The 17,876-nt window shown below is 35.9% G+C and overlaps 1 protein-coding gene across 8 annotated transcripts in view; it reads right to left on the bottom strand.

Moving 5' to 3' along the window:
- CFTR (CF transmembrane conductance regulator) overlaps nucleotides 1–17,876 on the bottom strand; it is a 209,671-nt gene that overhangs the window by 76,284 nt on the left and 115,511 nt on the right. For all 8 annotated transcript variants that reach the window (XM_053926745.1, XM_053926748.2, XM_045191452.3 and 5 more), the window contains 6 exons: nucleotides 17,461–17,498; nucleotides 16,740–16,990; nucleotides 13,820–13,899; nucleotides 8,166–8,316; nucleotides 4,676–4,903; nucleotides 1,625–1,731 (listed from right to left, as the gene is read on the bottom strand). In XM_053926745.1, the coding sequence (XP_053782720.1) occupies nucleotides 1,625–1,731; nucleotides 4,676–4,903; nucleotides 8,166–8,316; nucleotides 13,820–13,899; nucleotides 16,740–16,990; nucleotides 17,461–17,498 (855 nt within the window). The remainder of the gene's footprint in view (nucleotides 1–1,624; nucleotides 1,732–4,675; nucleotides 4,904–8,165; nucleotides 8,317–13,819; nucleotides 13,900–16,739; nucleotides 16,991–17,460; nucleotides 17,499–17,876) is intronic.

Here is a 17,876-nt window from a genome sequence, read left to right as displayed (position 1 = left end):
AAACAAAGAAGAGAAAAGAAAAGAACAAACATTTATGAGACCCAACCCCAAAAGCACAAGAGCTAAGCGAGGAGATAAAAAGAGCTGTTCAAACTGAAAAAAACTAATGTTAAAGGAAAGGAGATAAATCCTACTATAAAGCATGTTAACGTTAAATTACATTTCAATGAATTATTAAAATGCTTTGGTTAAAATAAAATATTAAGACATATAGGCAAAAAGAGGACATTAAAAGATTTGGGGGGGTTCCTAGAGATATTTTTTATAATGATATTTGTTCTGATAGGAATCGATTATACAAATGTCACAGCTGAATGAACATCTGTGGTTTGAGAACAAGTGAACTGCCTCAGAGAATGGGAAAAGGACCTTGGACTGCAATAAAAGTCATTCTCAACATGAGTTTCTAGACCCTCCACCAATGCAGTAATGGATGACTCATTGTAAAAACAGTACTACAGATAGACTAATAAAAGTTGATGATTAAGCTATCCAGACAAACTGCACAGTCTGATCAAAAATTAAGTATTTGTTTTTAAATTAAAAATCAGGAATCTGCCTTGCTTCCTTTATCTCTCATTCTTGCTGCCACAAGATTTGTATCACTGACACAAAAAACCTTACTGCAGGCTCTGCATTCTAGGGAAACAAGACAAGAGAAACAACAAAACCAAAATACAGTCTTTATATGCACCAATCAAGGATACAAATGTGTGGCAATAATGATCAAGCAAAAAGAAAGAAGACAGTGATGAACACTTTAAGAATGAGGAAGGAGCCATGACTAAAGACTGTAGAAATTTTAGTAATTAGAAAAGAATATTATAAAAAATGTAATGCTGATAAATTTGAAAACCAAAATAAGTAAGAATTTCTTAAACTTGATACCAAATGCACAAAACAAAAAAGACATAAATTTAGCTTCATTCAACCTAAAAGCTTCTTTTCATCAAAAGACACTAAAAACCAAGACATTGACTGGGGGACTGAATGTATTTGAAATGTATAAAGCTGGCAATCGATCCAGAATTCACAAACTCCTGCAAATCAATCAAGAAAAAACCCAGTCCATTTGAAAAATAATCAATCAATATGAACAAGCAATTAACAGAAGAGAAAATTCAAATAGTCAATAAATATGTATTAAGCTGCTCTATCTCCTTAGTAATCACTTCACATTCATCAGATTGCCAAAATTAAAAGCCTGACAATATCAAGTGTTGCATATCATAGGTAAGGGCCTACGAGAATCATTATACTCTATTGATGAGAATATAAATTGTGCAACAGATTTCAGGACAATTCAGCATCAACTAGTAAAGTTAAATGTAGATTAATTCTATGACCTAACAGTACCACTCGCAGGTATCTGTCCTAAAAAATCCTGACTGAGGAGATTGTGAAGAATGCTCACTGCAGCACTAAATCTTGATTGTGATTATCTATGTGGAGGAAATAAGAGCTATGGGTTTAATAAGAGTTACATAATAGCCTTTAGTTTATCTGTAATGTTTTATTCCTTAAGCTTAGGGTTGGATACCTAGTTGTCTTTATGTTATAACCTATATTTTTGATTTGCCTGAGATGTTTCATAAAAATTTCTAAAAAAATAACAATTACTTACCAAACTATCCACATCTATGCTGGAGTTCATAGCCCACTGCAAAGTACTCATGATATTCATGGCCAATGTTAGAATGATACCTACTCTTCCTTCTCCTTCACCTATAACTAGAAAAAAGATAAACAAACTTTGTTATATCTCTCTTGAACCCCTTTATTTATACCTCTCCCATGACATGTGACATTTAAAGTTACATTTCAATTTTGTACCAGTTCTAACTATCTTTCATCTCAGTTCACCAAGGAGCTACCCCTAGTAATAATGCCCTGCATAAAGTATTTAATCAATGTTTTAAATCAAAGAGTGATAGAATATTAGGAAAGAACTGCCCTTTTTAAATGTTTCAGATATTGAAGGGGCTGTTGATGTTGGGTAGATATCGTGTTTAACTCCTCTACTATTACTCTGTAAACAATAATACCTTCAAAAACTAACATGGAAAATGGGGAAAAAAGCCCTGTGTCCTGACGAGTTCCTCTACAAAGAAGTCTGATGCCGTTGAGAAGAAATTGGACTTGGAGTTTCACTGGGAAGTCAAAACTCATGGGTCTACCATTTGGAAAGGAAAGACTGACATTTATGTGAAAAAAATACACAAAAAACAAAACTTGTTCACCCAGGATGAACAAAATTTAAGTGTTTAATTAGAGTCAGTGGACTTTCAGGGCTGGAGAAGACCACTAATTAAAATAATTAATATTCAGTAATTATGGCCATAAAATTTTCTAATACAAATGTTCTTAAATTATTATAAATTTAGTTATCAAATATCGGTTCAGAGTCAGTTCTTATATCTATTTGCATGATAAAACTGTCATAGGGTTCTAAAAATAGAAGAAATAATTCACCCTATAATTATTTTTTAAGATTTTATTTATTTATTTTTAGACAGAGGGGAAAGGTGGGAGAAAGAGAGGGAGAGAAACATCAATGTGTGGTTGCTTCTTGCACGTCCCACACTGGGGACCTGGCCTGCAACCCAGGGATGTGCCCTGATAGGGAATCGAGCCAGCAAACCTTTGGTTTGCAGGCCAGTGCTTATAATTATTAATTAAATCTTCTCCTTCCACAATTCCTCTAAGAGATGACAAAGCATAGACAGCAGGTATGTGCTTTTAGTACTAAATCATTTATTCTACAAAGGTAAGATTTATTCAGGATCCCAATATATTATCCATTCTGAAGATTAAGATGAGTAAGATAAAGTTTAATAGCAATGTAAGATTTATGTGCCAGGCAGTATAATAAGTGTTTAGCACAAATTATCACATTTAATTCTCACAACAAACTTATGGGATAGGTACTAATATTATGTATATTTACACATAAGGAAAATGAGGGCCTTGGAGAAATTATATAATGTGTATAAGTTGATACAGCTGAAGACCAGTAAAGGCAGGGTTGATTAGCTGTGTGGCTAACATTCACTCTGGCTGGGCACTGGATCTGACTGATAGGTGCTAAACTTCACTGACTGTTTTATGCTTTGCCTATCATCCTTGGTAAATTGGACTCAATCAGATCCTTAATCATTACATTAAGGATCTAACATATTTGTTTGAATTAATTATTAACAAATCTTTATTCATGTAATTTAGCCCTCTTTGATCCTGTTTCAAATAACTTAAGGGACAAACTTAAAGTTCTGAACCTAAAAAAAAAAAACTTTAGTTTTTAAAATGTTGCCCCAAATTACTGTGCCGCTGCTAAGGGCTCATTTGCCTGCTCACTTCAATTTCTTTCATGCAGTCCTTTCCCACTCCTCCATTTGAGAGAACAATGAAGGTGGGAAACCTGCTACCCTTGCAGCAACCACATGGACTACAGGGGGATCCCTGAGCCCAAATGGGCCTATTTTCTGTTCTCCCCAGGATGTTGTAAATGGACAGAGGAATTCTGTTGTTAATTCAGGGGGCCTTAATGAAGATGCTACATAAAGTTACTGTGGCATAGCCCTGGTACACCAGAAAACAGTCTTCAAAGAGAAAAATGAATGGAGCAGCTACAGAAAAAGCAAGGGACCGAGGCCAGCATTTGGCCTCAAGAAGAGCCAAGTCTGACTCTCCATTTCATTTCCTGTGCCTCCTGTCTTGGGGTCCCACGAGGCACTCTTGTAAATTCTCCAACAGGTGCCTAGTTTGTATTTGAGCAGGATACTGTTCTTATAACAAAACAACCCTTTGGCATTTGGCGTTTACTCTGAGCCTTTGTCTACTGTCACATATATATATATATAGATACTATATATAGCTCAATAATTCAACTTCTTTTTTTTGGTGGAAATTGTATTTATTTTATTTTATTTCTTCTTTAATGTAATTAATCTTTATTGTATTGTTTCCATTACCATTTAGTTCCGTTATACCCCCCCTCCCTGTGGCATTCACCACACTGTTGTCCATGTCCATGAGTCCTTCCTTTTTGTTCAATCCCTCCACCCCCTTACCCTCCCTCCGACTATTTGATCTCCATCTCTATATGAATCTGTCTGTTTTGCTTGTTAGTTCAGTTTGAACTTCTTAAATTAGAAAAACTCACTTGCCTATATAGATTTTTATTTTAATTAAAGTGAAAAATCCAGCCCATCTGCATTTGAAAAATATGGTACTTTTATCTAACATTTCACATTTGGGGCAGTTTTTGTCATGCAATATTCTCATTAGAATAACAAATTTTACCAACTGGTGGTTAAAAGAACAAAACTTACCAGGGATGAAGATTTTGTGTGTGTGTGTATGAATATGGAAGTATTTTCCCCCCATTCAGAGAGTTCTTTATTAGAGAGATTTTTTTCAATCACAGATTTGTTATTTTGTCTGTTTTTAAACTGTGAAGTAGGGATAATGCTATAAACAGTTCTAATTCAAAACATCATTTGTTCAACAATAAACAACAGAAATGCAAGAAAATAATTTGTTAAAAAATAAACTAATAAATGTTTTGATTAACAAATACCTTCCCAAATTGATTTTAAAGATATTGAAATTTTTTAACCTACAGAATGTAACATTTTATTGGTTGACAAAACTTTAAATTAAATGCTCATAGTACCTGTTGTTAAAATGGAAATGAAGGTAACAGCAATGAAGAAGATGACAAAAATCATTTCTATTCTCATTTGGAACCAGCGCAGTGTTGATAGGTACAAGAACCAGTTGGCAGTATGTAAATTCAGAGCTTTGTGGAACAGTGTTTCAAAGTAAGGCTGACGTCCAAAGGCACGAAGTGTCCACAGTCCTCTTAAGCTTGTAACCAGATGAGTGAATATTGGACTCCTGCCTGTGAAATATTCCAATAGAAAATAATGCAAATCATGTAAATACACAATGTGAACCCTTATTATCATGTATGTGATAAAGATTAGTTTAAAATATAGCAAATATCATTGGTTAGAGAGGTTTTAATTCTGGTGCCACACTTGGAATACCATATTTTGGGGGCTATAAGACGCACTGCCCACCCCCAAATTTGGAAGAAAAATGGGGGTGTGTCTTATAGTCTGAATGTAGCTTACCTGGCTCGCTGGGGGCAGGGTGGGGCAGGGAGCGGTGGATAGGGGCTTTTTTTTCCTATTTTCCTCCTCTAAAACCTGGGTGCATCTTATAGTCCAACATCACAGTAGATGAAATTTTTATTTTTTATTTATTTTTAAGTATATTTTATTGATTATACTATTACAGTTGTCCCCTTCCTCCCCTCTATTTCCCTCTGCCCAGTACACCCCCTCCCACCCACATTTCCCCCCATTTAATTCATGTCCATGGGTCGTACATATAAGTTCTTTGGCTTCTACATTTCCTATACTATTCTTAAGCTCCCCCTATCTATTTTCTACCTACCATTCTCTAAGTACCTACCATGCTACTTATTCTCTGTACCTTTTCCCCCTCTCTTTCCCTGCCACTCCCCACTGATAACCCTCCATGTGATCTCTATTTCTCTGATTCTGTTCCTGTTCTAGTTGTTTGCTTAGTTTGTTTTGGTTTTTGTATTTTTTAGGTTGGGTTGTTAATAACTGTGAGTTTGTTGTCATTTTACTGTTCATATGTTTTATCTTCTTTTTCCTAGATAAGTCCCTTTAACATTTCATGTAATAAGGGCTGGGTGATTACAAACTCCTTTAACTTGACCTTATCTGGGAAGCACTTTATCTGCCCTTCCATTCTATATGATAGCTTTGCTGGATAGAGTAATCTTGAATGTAGGTCCTTGCCTTTCATGACTTGGAATACTTCTTTCAAGCCCCTTCTTGTCTGCAAGGTTTCTTTTTAGAAATCAGCTGATAGTCTTAGGGGAACTCCTTTGTAAGTGACTGTCTCCTCTTCTCTTGCTGCCTTTAAGATTTCCTTCTTATCTTTCATATTGGGTAATGTAATTATGATGTGTCTTGGTGTATGCTTCCTTGGGTCCAAATTCTTTCGGACTCTCTGAGCTTCCTGGACTTCCTGAAAGTCTATTTTCTTTGCCAGATTAGGGAAGCTCACCTTCATTATGTTTTCAAATAAGTTTTCAATTTCTTGCTCTTCCTCTTCTCCTTCTGGCAGCCCTATGATTCCGATGTTGGAACTTTTAAAGTTGTCTTGGAGGTTCCTAAGCCTCTCCTCAGTTTTTTGAATTCTTGTTTCTTCATTCTGTTCTGATTGAATGTTTCTTTCTTCTTTCTGGTCCAAACAGTTGATTTGAGTCCTGGTTTCCTTCTGTTTACTGTTGGTTCCTGTACATTTTCCTGTATTTCACTTTTTATAGCCTTCAGTTTTTCCTCTAATTTGCAACCATATTCAATCATTTCTGTGAGCATCCTGATTACCAGTGGTTTGAACTCTGCATCTTATATGTTGGCTATCTCTTTGTCACTTAGTTGTTGTATTTTTTCTGGAGATTTGACCTGTTTTTTTTCATTTGGGCCTTTTTTTTTTTTTGTCTCAGTGTGGCTGTAAAGTAGTAAGGGGCAGAGCCTTAGGTATTTGCTATGACAGAGCAACCAACGTCGCTGCATTGTGGTGCTGTATGTGGTGGGAGGGGTCAGAGAGGGAACAATGCTGCTTGCTCTGCTCTCTGCTGGTTTTCAGTCACTTCCTCTGCTACCCACAATCAAATTGTGCCCTTCTGGTGGTGATTCCAGGATGCATAGGTTTGTGTATATTCTAGGGCCCTGTGGGTCTCTCCAACAGACTCTCCTGTGAGGCTGGGAGTTTTTCCCATAGCTGAAATCCCCACAGGTTTTCACAGTCAGAGGTTTTGAGGCTTTATTTCCTTGAGCTGGAGCCCTGGGTTGTGGGTCAGTCACTCCCCAGTTGTTCCTCCTGGTTTATCTGCACTCAAATGTGGAACCACCTGCTGAGCCAACCAATGTATTGCCCATCTGCCAGCCTGACTGCCCATCTCTGCCCCTCCTACCGGTCTGGGTGAGTGTTTCTTCTTTAACTCCTTGGTTGTCGGACTTCCACACAGTTCAATTTTCTGGAAGTTCTGGTTGTTTTTTTTTTTTAAATTTGTTGTCATCCTTCTTTTGGCTGTGTGAAGAGGCACAATGTGTCTACCTACGCTTCCATCTTGGCCAGAAGTCCTGAAATTTGTTATTTTTTAATATTACCCTCTTTTTTTTACTTGGCTACCATGTCTGCAAACTTATAAAATCACTTCCATTATTTATTCATGTTTCTTGACTATTACTGGTCATGTTTTTCTGGCTAATCCTAAATTAATTACTGCTGAGAGAAAATGTTTTTCTCTTAAGATAATTTATTCAATGCCTTGATTAAGAAAGTTTATATGACTTAATTTAGCAAATAACCTCCAATGCAGAAATGCACTGAAATTTTAGCCCCTGAAAATGCACCTGCACAAAGGTTGATACCAAAAAATGTGCTTACAAACAGCTCGAGCAATGTTTGGGGCACAAGAAGGCAGACCCAAAGAAAGAAAGGAACAATGTTTGAAAAAAAGCTGGAAGGAAGAATTTTGTTCAATGTCATTTGGGAACCCAGACAAACCTCTAGTAATATTAGCACTATCATTTTTAAGTTTAATTTATATGAAAAAGTTATGAATGAATATCCTATATATTAATCCTGGTAAGATTCTATGAAGTTCTTCTAAAACCAAAATGAATTCATATAGTCTTATTTAACAAAAATAATCTATGTGTACTTTGTAATTTACTGTTTCCTCTTACATTCATATACTTTTTTTAAAGATTTTATTTATTTATTTTTAGAGAGGGGAAGGGATGGAGACAGGGAGAGAAACATCAATGTGTGGTTGCCTCTCGAGCGCCCCCTACTAGGGACCTGGCCCACAACCCAGGTGTGTGCCCTGACTGGGAATCGAATTGGCAACCCTTTCATTCATAGGCCAGCACTCAATCCACTGAGCCATACTAGCCAGGGCCATTCATATACTTTTAAAAAATTGTTGCTATATGATTCAAAAGTTTAAAAGCAGAGAAAAATTTTTTTGGAAAAGTAGCTTAATAATAGAGAATTACAGGTAGCTCTTGTGGATATTTTCCAAGGTAAGCATTGCACATTTAGTGTCATACCTTCAGATTCCAGTTGTTTTAGTTGCTGCGAGGTGGGGAGGAAGTAGGCTCTCAGTATAATAAAAGCAGTGATCACTGGTACTGTTGCTATGAAAATGTAGGGCTGTAAAACTGACACCACTGCTATAGTTCCAATCACAATTAATACCAACTGTAGGATCAAGAAAAGACATTGTGAGTAAACATTTTCATGTTGCAAAGTGGACAAGGTATGTCAGCAATATTATTTCTAAATAAGCTCTTCACACTCTGTTCCATTCTCAATAAGGGGCAAGCATTTTCCTACTAGGAAAGCTGTCACCTCGAAGTACTTTTTTCTTCATAAGTTTTCTGAATACTCAAAAAATTGTGTACGTCACTCTTAATACCATTTGAAGTTTTGAAAACATGGTGATCTTGGATCTCTTAATGGTCTCATTTCCTGTACACTTTAAAGTATATGACAAATAAATTGAGACCAGGTGATTTTTTTCCTAGACTGGCCCTCTTTTAAAATAAACTTTTTATTTTGAGATAATTTTAGTATGAATGTGAAATTTCAGTATTTATTTTGCTTAGATAATTTCTGAAATTTGGTCATTCATCTTTCAGCCTTTTGAGTCAGACAGACCTGGTTTAAACATTGGTTTGGTCTTTTAGGCGAGCTATTTAACTCTTCTGAACCTAGTTTTCTCGTGTTTAAGATTGAAAAAAAATTACTTAATAAATTAATGTTACTCCCCTTCCCCCCAAATCCTGTTTCTGTTCCTTAAAACAACTAGGGATAACCTACAGGCTCAGAAAAATTGAGGTGGGGGTATGGCTAATTTAATGCAAATTAGACTTTCTATCTTGCATACTGTCAGAATGAATTTTGTGTTTCAGTTAAGTCCATCCACACTATAGCTACTGCTTCACATTATTCACCAAGAAAACCGGAGCCCTGTTGGCAGTCTCAGAAACAACCTAACCACATTGGTGTTCTTCAGGAACAAGTTAAAGTTTTTAACTTCTATATTTCCACATGACAGTCAATCCACACATTTTAAAAAGAAAAAAGTCTGTTAACATTTATTCCACAATAACTCATTTGAATAAAGTATAAGTAACTGTCACAAGAAGGGCTAAAAAATAAACCTATTGTAATATCTATATGATAGTTAATGAACCACTTCTCCATCAATTTCCCTGGGTGACACATGCATTTTCCCGGTAACGAAGTGGAATACAGAACATTGTGGTTGATGGGAGCAGGATGCAGGTGTAGCTAAGATCTGCACAATCTTCTTCGAATAGGCTATTTTCATCTAAAACTTCATACGATCATATCTCAATAACACTCTTATAGGGAAAACGCCTGCACTTGTCCAGTCATCAAATTTTGCAATACCAAACCCTTGCTAATACAACAAATATTCAGATAAATCTTTACTGCCAAACACTGGATGAATTCCATATGATGATTCAATAATATAAGGAAAGTCTTCCTTATTTCATTCTGGTATCACACCTGCCAACAGTATGAGAAAGCCCCAAATGCCCTGGTTGCTACATAGCAAGACTTTATTAATGGAAAACCATATTTTTAATGATGGATTTTTTCTCATAAATAGGATTGTTTGGGGAGAAAAGAGAAAAATTCTACTCTAAGCATGATTAACCAGGGAATATGACTTAATGTAAATGGACTATCATATTAAATACCAGTACATCTGAAGGACAAATGCTGCTGCATTAGTAGCATGGAAACAGTCAGCTACTCCATTAAAATCAGGGTCTTTGTTTGCTGTTGACAACTATAAATGTACTGTGTCCATTTGACTTGTGCCTATATTTACCAATATCTGGGCAGTCAACCAACCAAGATATAACACTGGGTTAGGGAAGAATGGAGAAGGTGGGTACAACTGGAAGTGATGAAACATTCACAAAATAGATTTCAAGCCATTATAATCATCCAGAATACAGCCCAAACTGAGAAAAAAGTGAAAAATAAGGCTAAGTATTAAGGAAAATAGCTCTATTTGTCCCATAAGAGGATACCCTTAGGCACTTAAGTGAAAAGCTAATAATTTAGCATTGTGTGCAAAACTAAATGCACTGGTTTAATATATTTGATATTCAAATTATACAAAGAAACCTAAATTTTGTCCTAGTTTAATTCACAGTGGATAAGAAACAAGTCATCTCAGACTGTGTATATGAGTGAGAGGACAACAAAATAAATAAATAGAGGGACTTCAGGACAACATGAAAGTGTGAGCACAGATTTCTAATTCCCATACATCCTTAATCAAATACTAAATTTTGTCAAAGAAAAAAAAAATCAGCAGACTATAAAACCCACAAGGTACCATTCATTCACGCTCCTAGGAAGTGGGCAGCACATTCCCTCCCACTGCAAGCGGCTCCAAAGCACCTGGACACTGACAGTCACACAGCACTGCCTGTGAAACGGGGACTGGCAACGAGAACAAAGGACCACTTCAAAACAAGTAATTAATTAACAGATAAATAGGTGAATAAATTAATAACTATTTAAAACCATGCAATGAACACCAGATTTGGAATTCATAAATGATAGTGAGTCCTTGAGAATTTTTAAGGAAGGGATTAATGGAATTTATAAAATGAGTAGGGGAAAATAATGTGAAAGACACAGTAGAGATCAAAGTAGCAAGACTCAATGTGTAGTTGTATATAAGAGAAGAAATCAAAAAAGACTTACAGGTTTTTAGTAGATTTCAGTATTTAAAAATGTGTAGGCTTCTGTCTAATTAAAAAAATCATTCATGCAAATAGAGACATAAGTAGGAGCTAGAATACAATTTTTCTCCATTTGGCTTCAAATTCAAATTAGTCATGAATGGTCCACCTCCATTATGCCAATCTGAAGCATATAACTTTAGTACTTGAAAGTGCCTTCATCAGCTTTATCTTTTTCCTTTTACAGATTAGAAAAGCTGAAACCCTCAGAGATTAAGTATCTTGTTAAGGTGAAATAAATTAGTGGTGTCTGCAGACAGAGTCTGGATCTTCCATTATCATTATATGCTGTTCCTATCTAGAAAGCAAATTTGTCAGAACATTATCCAGTGTTAGGAAAGAGCAAATAGAAATTAATTTTAAAAAGGGAATTTACATGTATGTTTTCTTTGTACACAGATTATTCCTGAATTGTGCTTAGAATTAAATTTCCTTTGTCAGAACACACTTAAATATAACCAGAGGCCCACAACCCAGGCATGTGCCCTGACTTGAGAATCAAACAGTTGACCCTTGGCTTTGTAGTCTGGGTCTCAATCCACTGAGTCATGCCAGACAGGGCCCCTGGTGTTTTTCTTATCTGCATGGTTAAATGGCCTAGTCTCCACTTACCAGTACTGCCTATAAGAAGGGGTAAAGATGTTTAGAGCAAAGAGTTTGAACTTAAAAAAATGACCTGGAAAATTGCAGAGATTACTTTTGCTTATGAGCCATTGTAGCAAACTGTGCTGTTCAAAGCTAGCTGTTAAGGGAAGCTGAGAAATCTGAGTAACCACAGACCCGACTAAAACACTGATTCTGCTGTCAAAGGGAGAGAGAGGGAGGGAGGGAGGGATGGGATGAAGGAAGAGAGAGAGATTGAGAGGGAAGGAGAGGATACTAAGACAATTGGTTGTCTGTATTGTACATCTATGTTGCAAATTTTCAGATGGTTTTTCATCATAATTATAATAAAATATAAACTACTAAATATATATATATATATATATAACCAGAGGAATTCACAGTTTAAAGGAGCCCCTGTAATAATTTTTTTAATTATTTAATTATTTTTATTTTTAGAGAGAGGGGAAGGAAGGGAGAAAGAGAGAGAGAAACATTGCTGTGAGAGAGAACAGATCAGTTGCTTCTTGCACGCTCCCTGACTGTGGACAGAACCTGCATCCCAGGCATATGCCCTCACAGGAAATCAAACCAGCAACCTTTTGGTTTGCAGGATGATGCCCAAGCAGCTGAGCCACATTGGTCAGGGCCAATATGTTTTTTAATAAAATAGAAATTAATCAGATTTTTACTATATTTGATTGTCATCTATTATACTTCCTTATTATAAGACCCTCCTATAAATAAAATAGGGAAATTAAAAGAGCCCTGCCCAAGCCCTTGTGAAGCAACAACTAAAGAATGTCAATAAAATTAGAAATTAAGCAGAAACTCTTCAAATTGCCATAGAGACAGCATTTGAGAGACATCTTATACGTCAAAAAGTATTCATTTACAAAATAAATATTAAAAATTAACTCTCCTATAGGATTTTTGAAGTGAGCCTTACACTGATTCAGAAAATACTCAGTAGACTACAAAATTAGAAAAAAACTTGTCATGAGTCATTTTGTAATCAAATCAAGATGTTTGTGTTCCAGTTTGTACCTGATTTAGTAATATTATATTTGGAACAGTCATTTACACTCCTAAAACAAGGAACAAATGTCCAGCATAAAAGAAAGACACAGGAAACACTCCTTCAAACGCATGAACTCAAAGCATCAGTAAAAGAATTCCAGCAACTGCTGCTGAGTTATATCCTGAGCAACTGAAGGAAATCCAAAATGCTAAAGTTCACTTAGAACACTTAATGTGTTTGATTCTGCCAGTCATTTCAGATGAGGCAAACTGACAGTCTGGTTTGTGTGCATCTGCCAATGGAGGTTGTGTGTACACGCAAATGTGGGAGCCCTTATTTTGTTGTATAGGTCCTCTCAAATAAAGTATGTTATTGAGGGGTGGGGGATTGTAAAATTGGGTGGGAGGAGAGAATGACTCGTCACAAGATGGGCTGCATCATGTTCCAACTGTCTCTCCAAAGAGATCATTGAGACTGTAGGCTTTGCTCTCTGGGGCTCAACCTAAGCCAGACAGGAAGCTGTTTGTAAATCTGGTCCAACAGCCAAGGTTATTAATTCACAACACACTTTAAGCCCTGTCACTTATGGAACCCTAATGCACTATCCCATAGCTTACCTTCATCTCCATCCCCTCCTTCTTCATTCTCACCACCACTCAATCACCACACCCCAGAGACATGCTCAGAGCTAAGCTGCACTGGAGGCCTCTTCAGATCTATCAACCAGGCATAGTCCAGTCAAGTACCGAATTTTTCTTTCCCCTCTCTCCTTCTTGAACACTTACTTGTGCTTCTGTCCCTGCATTATGGTCCTTATTGTGAGGATGCTGGCTAGCTAATCTGTGCCAAGGTGCTCATGGATGAGACTGGTTGAAACTGTAGCCCTCCAGGAAATCAACCTTCATTTTAACATGTGCCCTTTTGAGGTAGGTGACTTCAATCAAATAGTGATATCAATGTCAAAAATGTCAAATACTACATGGACAGTGATCTGGGGGAAGATCATCTGCTATTCCTGTCAAATCACTCCCAAGCAGACGGGAGAACATCTAAATGCAGAATTGCCTTGGATTTGGGTGAGGTGAGGTGTTTTAACTTTCACTGAATTTACTAAAGTTATGCTTACTTTGAAGATTTTTTTTTTGTAATTGACAAAATTCATATAGTAGATACTACTTCAACTCTCAAGCAAATGAAAAATAAGCAAAAACTCATTCACTTCTTTTTCTAATTATTTTTAAAAGATGACAAATCAAAGACCTTAATAATACTTATTTTTACAAACCTGAATGAAGTCAAATATGGTAAGAGGCAGAAGATCATCCAAAATTGCTGTATCTTTGGAAAATCTATTAAGAATCTCACCTATAATATAAAAGAAGATAAACTTCTCAAAAACAAGTAATCTTAATAAATTAATATATTCAGATCATAGTAGAAGCATTTTGAACTCAAGAATTAGCATGTAATCAGATAAACAGACTCACAAAAATTTAGTATTCTACAAAGATTCTAAGTAATTCTAAATATCAATGTTTGCACCAGCTCAAATTAATCCATTTCTCCTCTGGACACAATTCCTTTACTGCATCTGGTCAACACTTCTATGTTATATGACTATATCCATGTCTCATACCATAGTCACTTGTATACATGTCCTATCTCTGTTTCTGGACTGTAGATTGCCAGAGGGCAAGGGGATCATGCCACACTTATTTTATATCACTCATAGTCCTCAGCAAATCCTTATATGTAAGAATTATTCAATGCATACTTATTGATTTAAGTCACTTTCTTAGCCTTTATCAATATTTCTTTTAGCATTTTAAAACATATTTGTATATCTTTCCATAAGTTACCAAAAATTGAAAACTACTAGTTTATGGTATATATACTGTTCAGAAATTGGAAGTCCATTTTGGTGAAAAGAAGTCATTCTAGTGGTGCTTATTATATTTCAAATGATAGTATCCTCTGAAACTATGCATTCACATTTCCATTTATTTAACATATTTTAGTGAGCACCTACTGTGTGTCTGTATGACTTAAGGTCATTTAATTAACAACATGGGAAAATCAGACAAGGAATCAAAGAAAATCAAGTACAGTATACAATGGCAGAAGGGCACATCTGAAAGAAACTGAAGTACACATAGAAGGCAAGGAAGCATTGGTTGCTGCTGATTATAGTATAGTAGGCAACATAATGAGAAAAAAATGGACCATATATCAGTAACAGCAATGTTTTTAACATAAAGCACCACCCTTGCACACAGAAATTGTGGGTGAAGGTAGGGGTGGGAAAAGGACATCTCGATGTTGTAAGGTCATCATGCTATTTCAGTTCTCATGAGCATAAATAATGAAAAATGCAAAAACAGAGATGTTTCAGAATCATCCCACAAAGCACATTAAAGTTTGGAAAGTAACATGTATAAGGAAATAAAATGAGTGATAACCATTTAAATATGAAAGAGAGAAGGTTCTGAACCATTATGCGTAGTGTTCAAGGGAATGAGGAGCTCTGAAAGGTAAAGAGGGGAATGGAAAGGGCACTCCCTGTGGGAACAGGGCCCCACAGAAGGAAACAACAGGGAACTGACATTTAGTTCATATTGGCCATGAAACAGGCAAGAAGATCTCATGGTGATCCTCTGAGGTCACCACTTTACAGACACAAAGGCAAGGCTCTGGCTCAGGAGAGCCACTTGCCCATAATCATCACTCATACAGGGACAAGCCAGGACTAAACAATTCCTGTGCTCTTTCCATTATGTCTCATTGCCCATTTCTGACTGCTGGCAACTTTGACAAATCCTCTATCTTATTTGGGTCTCAGTTTTTCCATAAAAAAAAATGAAATTACTGGATCAAGTAAATCTGACATTCCCTTTTAGGCCTAAAATTTCTTAGCTCTAAAACAGAGGGTGGTGATAAGTATATACAAATGAGTCAAGGCTTTAGCGGCCCACAAGGGCTTCAGAATAAAATAAAGATCTTCCTGCAAACTAACAATGAAATTTTGTTAGCCAAAAAAAATAATCCATGGATATTTCTTATTTTTAGATTTATGGATACAAATTACTCTAAAATCAATCTTGAACTTATTCTTCACTTTCTAATCAAATGCTTCCGTGTCTCCCTTCTCTCCCTTGTCTGTGAGTTCTTCCATGGCAAGAACTGTGCCTCATTCATCTTTTCATTCCAGCCCAGGGCTTAGTGCCACACAAAGGAAGTGCTCAGCAGACTGCTGTAAGAATAAAACTTGAGGAACTCCTTATTCAACTCTAAATGTGAATTTGTCTAAAGGGGAATTAACTAAATTGATTACTTCCAATGTATCTTATTGCCTTTAGTTTTTTAAATCTTTGCTCCCTTTATTTCACCATTCTTATTATCTGTGACTTATTTTTATTGAGGTATAACTGACAAATAAAATTGTAAGGTATCCCAAGTGTACGATGTAGTGGTTTGATATATGTACGCATCGTGAAAGGGTTCCTTCCAGAGAGTTACACATCTATCACCTCTCATTTAAGTTTTATTCTCTTAGCAAATTTCAATTATACAATAAAGTGTTATCAGTTACAGTCACATTATATATTAAATTCTCAGGCCTTATTCATCTTATAACTGAAAGCTTCTACCCTTTTACCAACCTCTATGATGGTATAAAAAATACTTTTAAAATACATTTGGGATTTCAATCACCAACAACCCTCCTCCCACAAAAAAGTGAAAAAAAATAACCTGAAACAAATCTGTATGATCACCTTTGAACAGTTATAAGAAACTAAATTATTTTACTCCATCAAAAGATTTTATCAGTAAAAGAATTTTATATTTTCCTTGATTGCTTCAAATCTTCTCTTTTAAACAATATTGCACATTGGCTATACACTCAAGATGCCTTGCAGGGGTTAGACCAAACATCTGAATGGAGAATAACCGACCCAGAAAGGCTTGCTGCTGCTATTGCAATGTTATGAGCACAAACTGAGCTACTCGAATTCACTGATACAGAAATATGAAGAACAACAATATCGGATAGTCTATTGGTTCCAAAAACTCTACACGCCTGTCATAAGGAAGCTCAATAAAGGTGCAGATGCCTCTGTGTAGAGCTACTACTAGAAAGCCAACTAAATCACACGCCCCCTGGATGGTGGATCAGCAGCTTTATTTTTGTATCCCTAGTTAAGTACCTGCTTTTAACATGTTGAGGGTTGACATAGGTGCATGAAGAACAGAATGTAACATTTTGTGATGTAAAATTTTCGACACTGTGATCAGAGAATGTACCAGCGGTAAACCTCGGATGAATCCCAGAGCAAGCAAAGTGTCAGCTACTCCCACATAAATGTAAAAAACATAAAAGTAGCTGGTGTTGGTGATGATCAATGCATAGCTGCCATTTGTACTCCCAGTACTATTCCCTGTGTCTTGAGGAGGTCGTCTGTAAAGCAAAGGGAAATTGTTATTCAGCAACCGAAACTTCCCATTGAATTTCCAATATATTGTAAATGAAACTGAAGTTGAGTCTAAAGAAATACAACATATTTCTATTAGCAGGGCTTATGCCTTTAATCTCAAGGACTTACTTTTGCCAGAAAGTAGATTAAGCTTTTTCACCATTGAAAAAGATAAACTTGATTTTTATTAAGTATGCAGAGAAAATTACAATATATAATATTGTTTTAAGTATTTTCACTACATCTTATGAAAATTAAACACAATGGAATTCTTTAGAAGTTAGTGAAGAGCTGCAGGATCTGCACATGTCCATAATGCTAAACAAAAGAATTTGATTTTTCACTTCTATGATATTGCAGGGAAATGAAGCACAGTGGACGATACAATATTTAATAAGACCCAAATAATCAATAGGAACAAAATACAATCCACAATAGGACAGGGAATACTCACTCTTTAAGTAGCCACAACACAACCAAAGAAGCAGCCACCTGGAATGGAACAATCAATATACACTTGATTTTTTTCACCATATTTTCCTATTATTCCCACACCCACCTGTAATTTCACCACGACCAACGTCAAAACATGCACAATTTTATTTTCCTTTTCTTTACTGGGCCCAGCAGCTGCAGTAATTGTTCTAAGAACCATTATTGTGGTGAGAACATGTTAACTTAATGGGATTCAAATTTCACTGAATTAAATACTTTGTCATTTCTTTCTTTAATTCAACAGGAAGTATTCATTGCCCCACAGGAGAGCTAAGTTCATACTTAAATATCTTAAATAAACTTTATTTCTTGTAAAGTTTATTTAAATCTCAGCCTGCTGGCAGATAGTTTATCTGGCTATGTATAACCAGATAA

The sequence above is a fragment of the Desmodus rotundus genome, chromosome 6 (assembly GCF_022682495.2).
Source record: "Desmodus rotundus isolate HL8 chromosome 6, HLdesRot8A.1, whole genome shotgun sequence".
In the NCBI taxonomy this organism is placed as follows: Eukaryota; Metazoa; Chordata; class Mammalia; order Chiroptera; family Phyllostomidae; genus Desmodus; species Desmodus rotundus.
The sequence above is the reverse complement of the archived record's forward strand: the minus strand, read 5'-3'. Positions and strand labels throughout refer to the sequence as shown.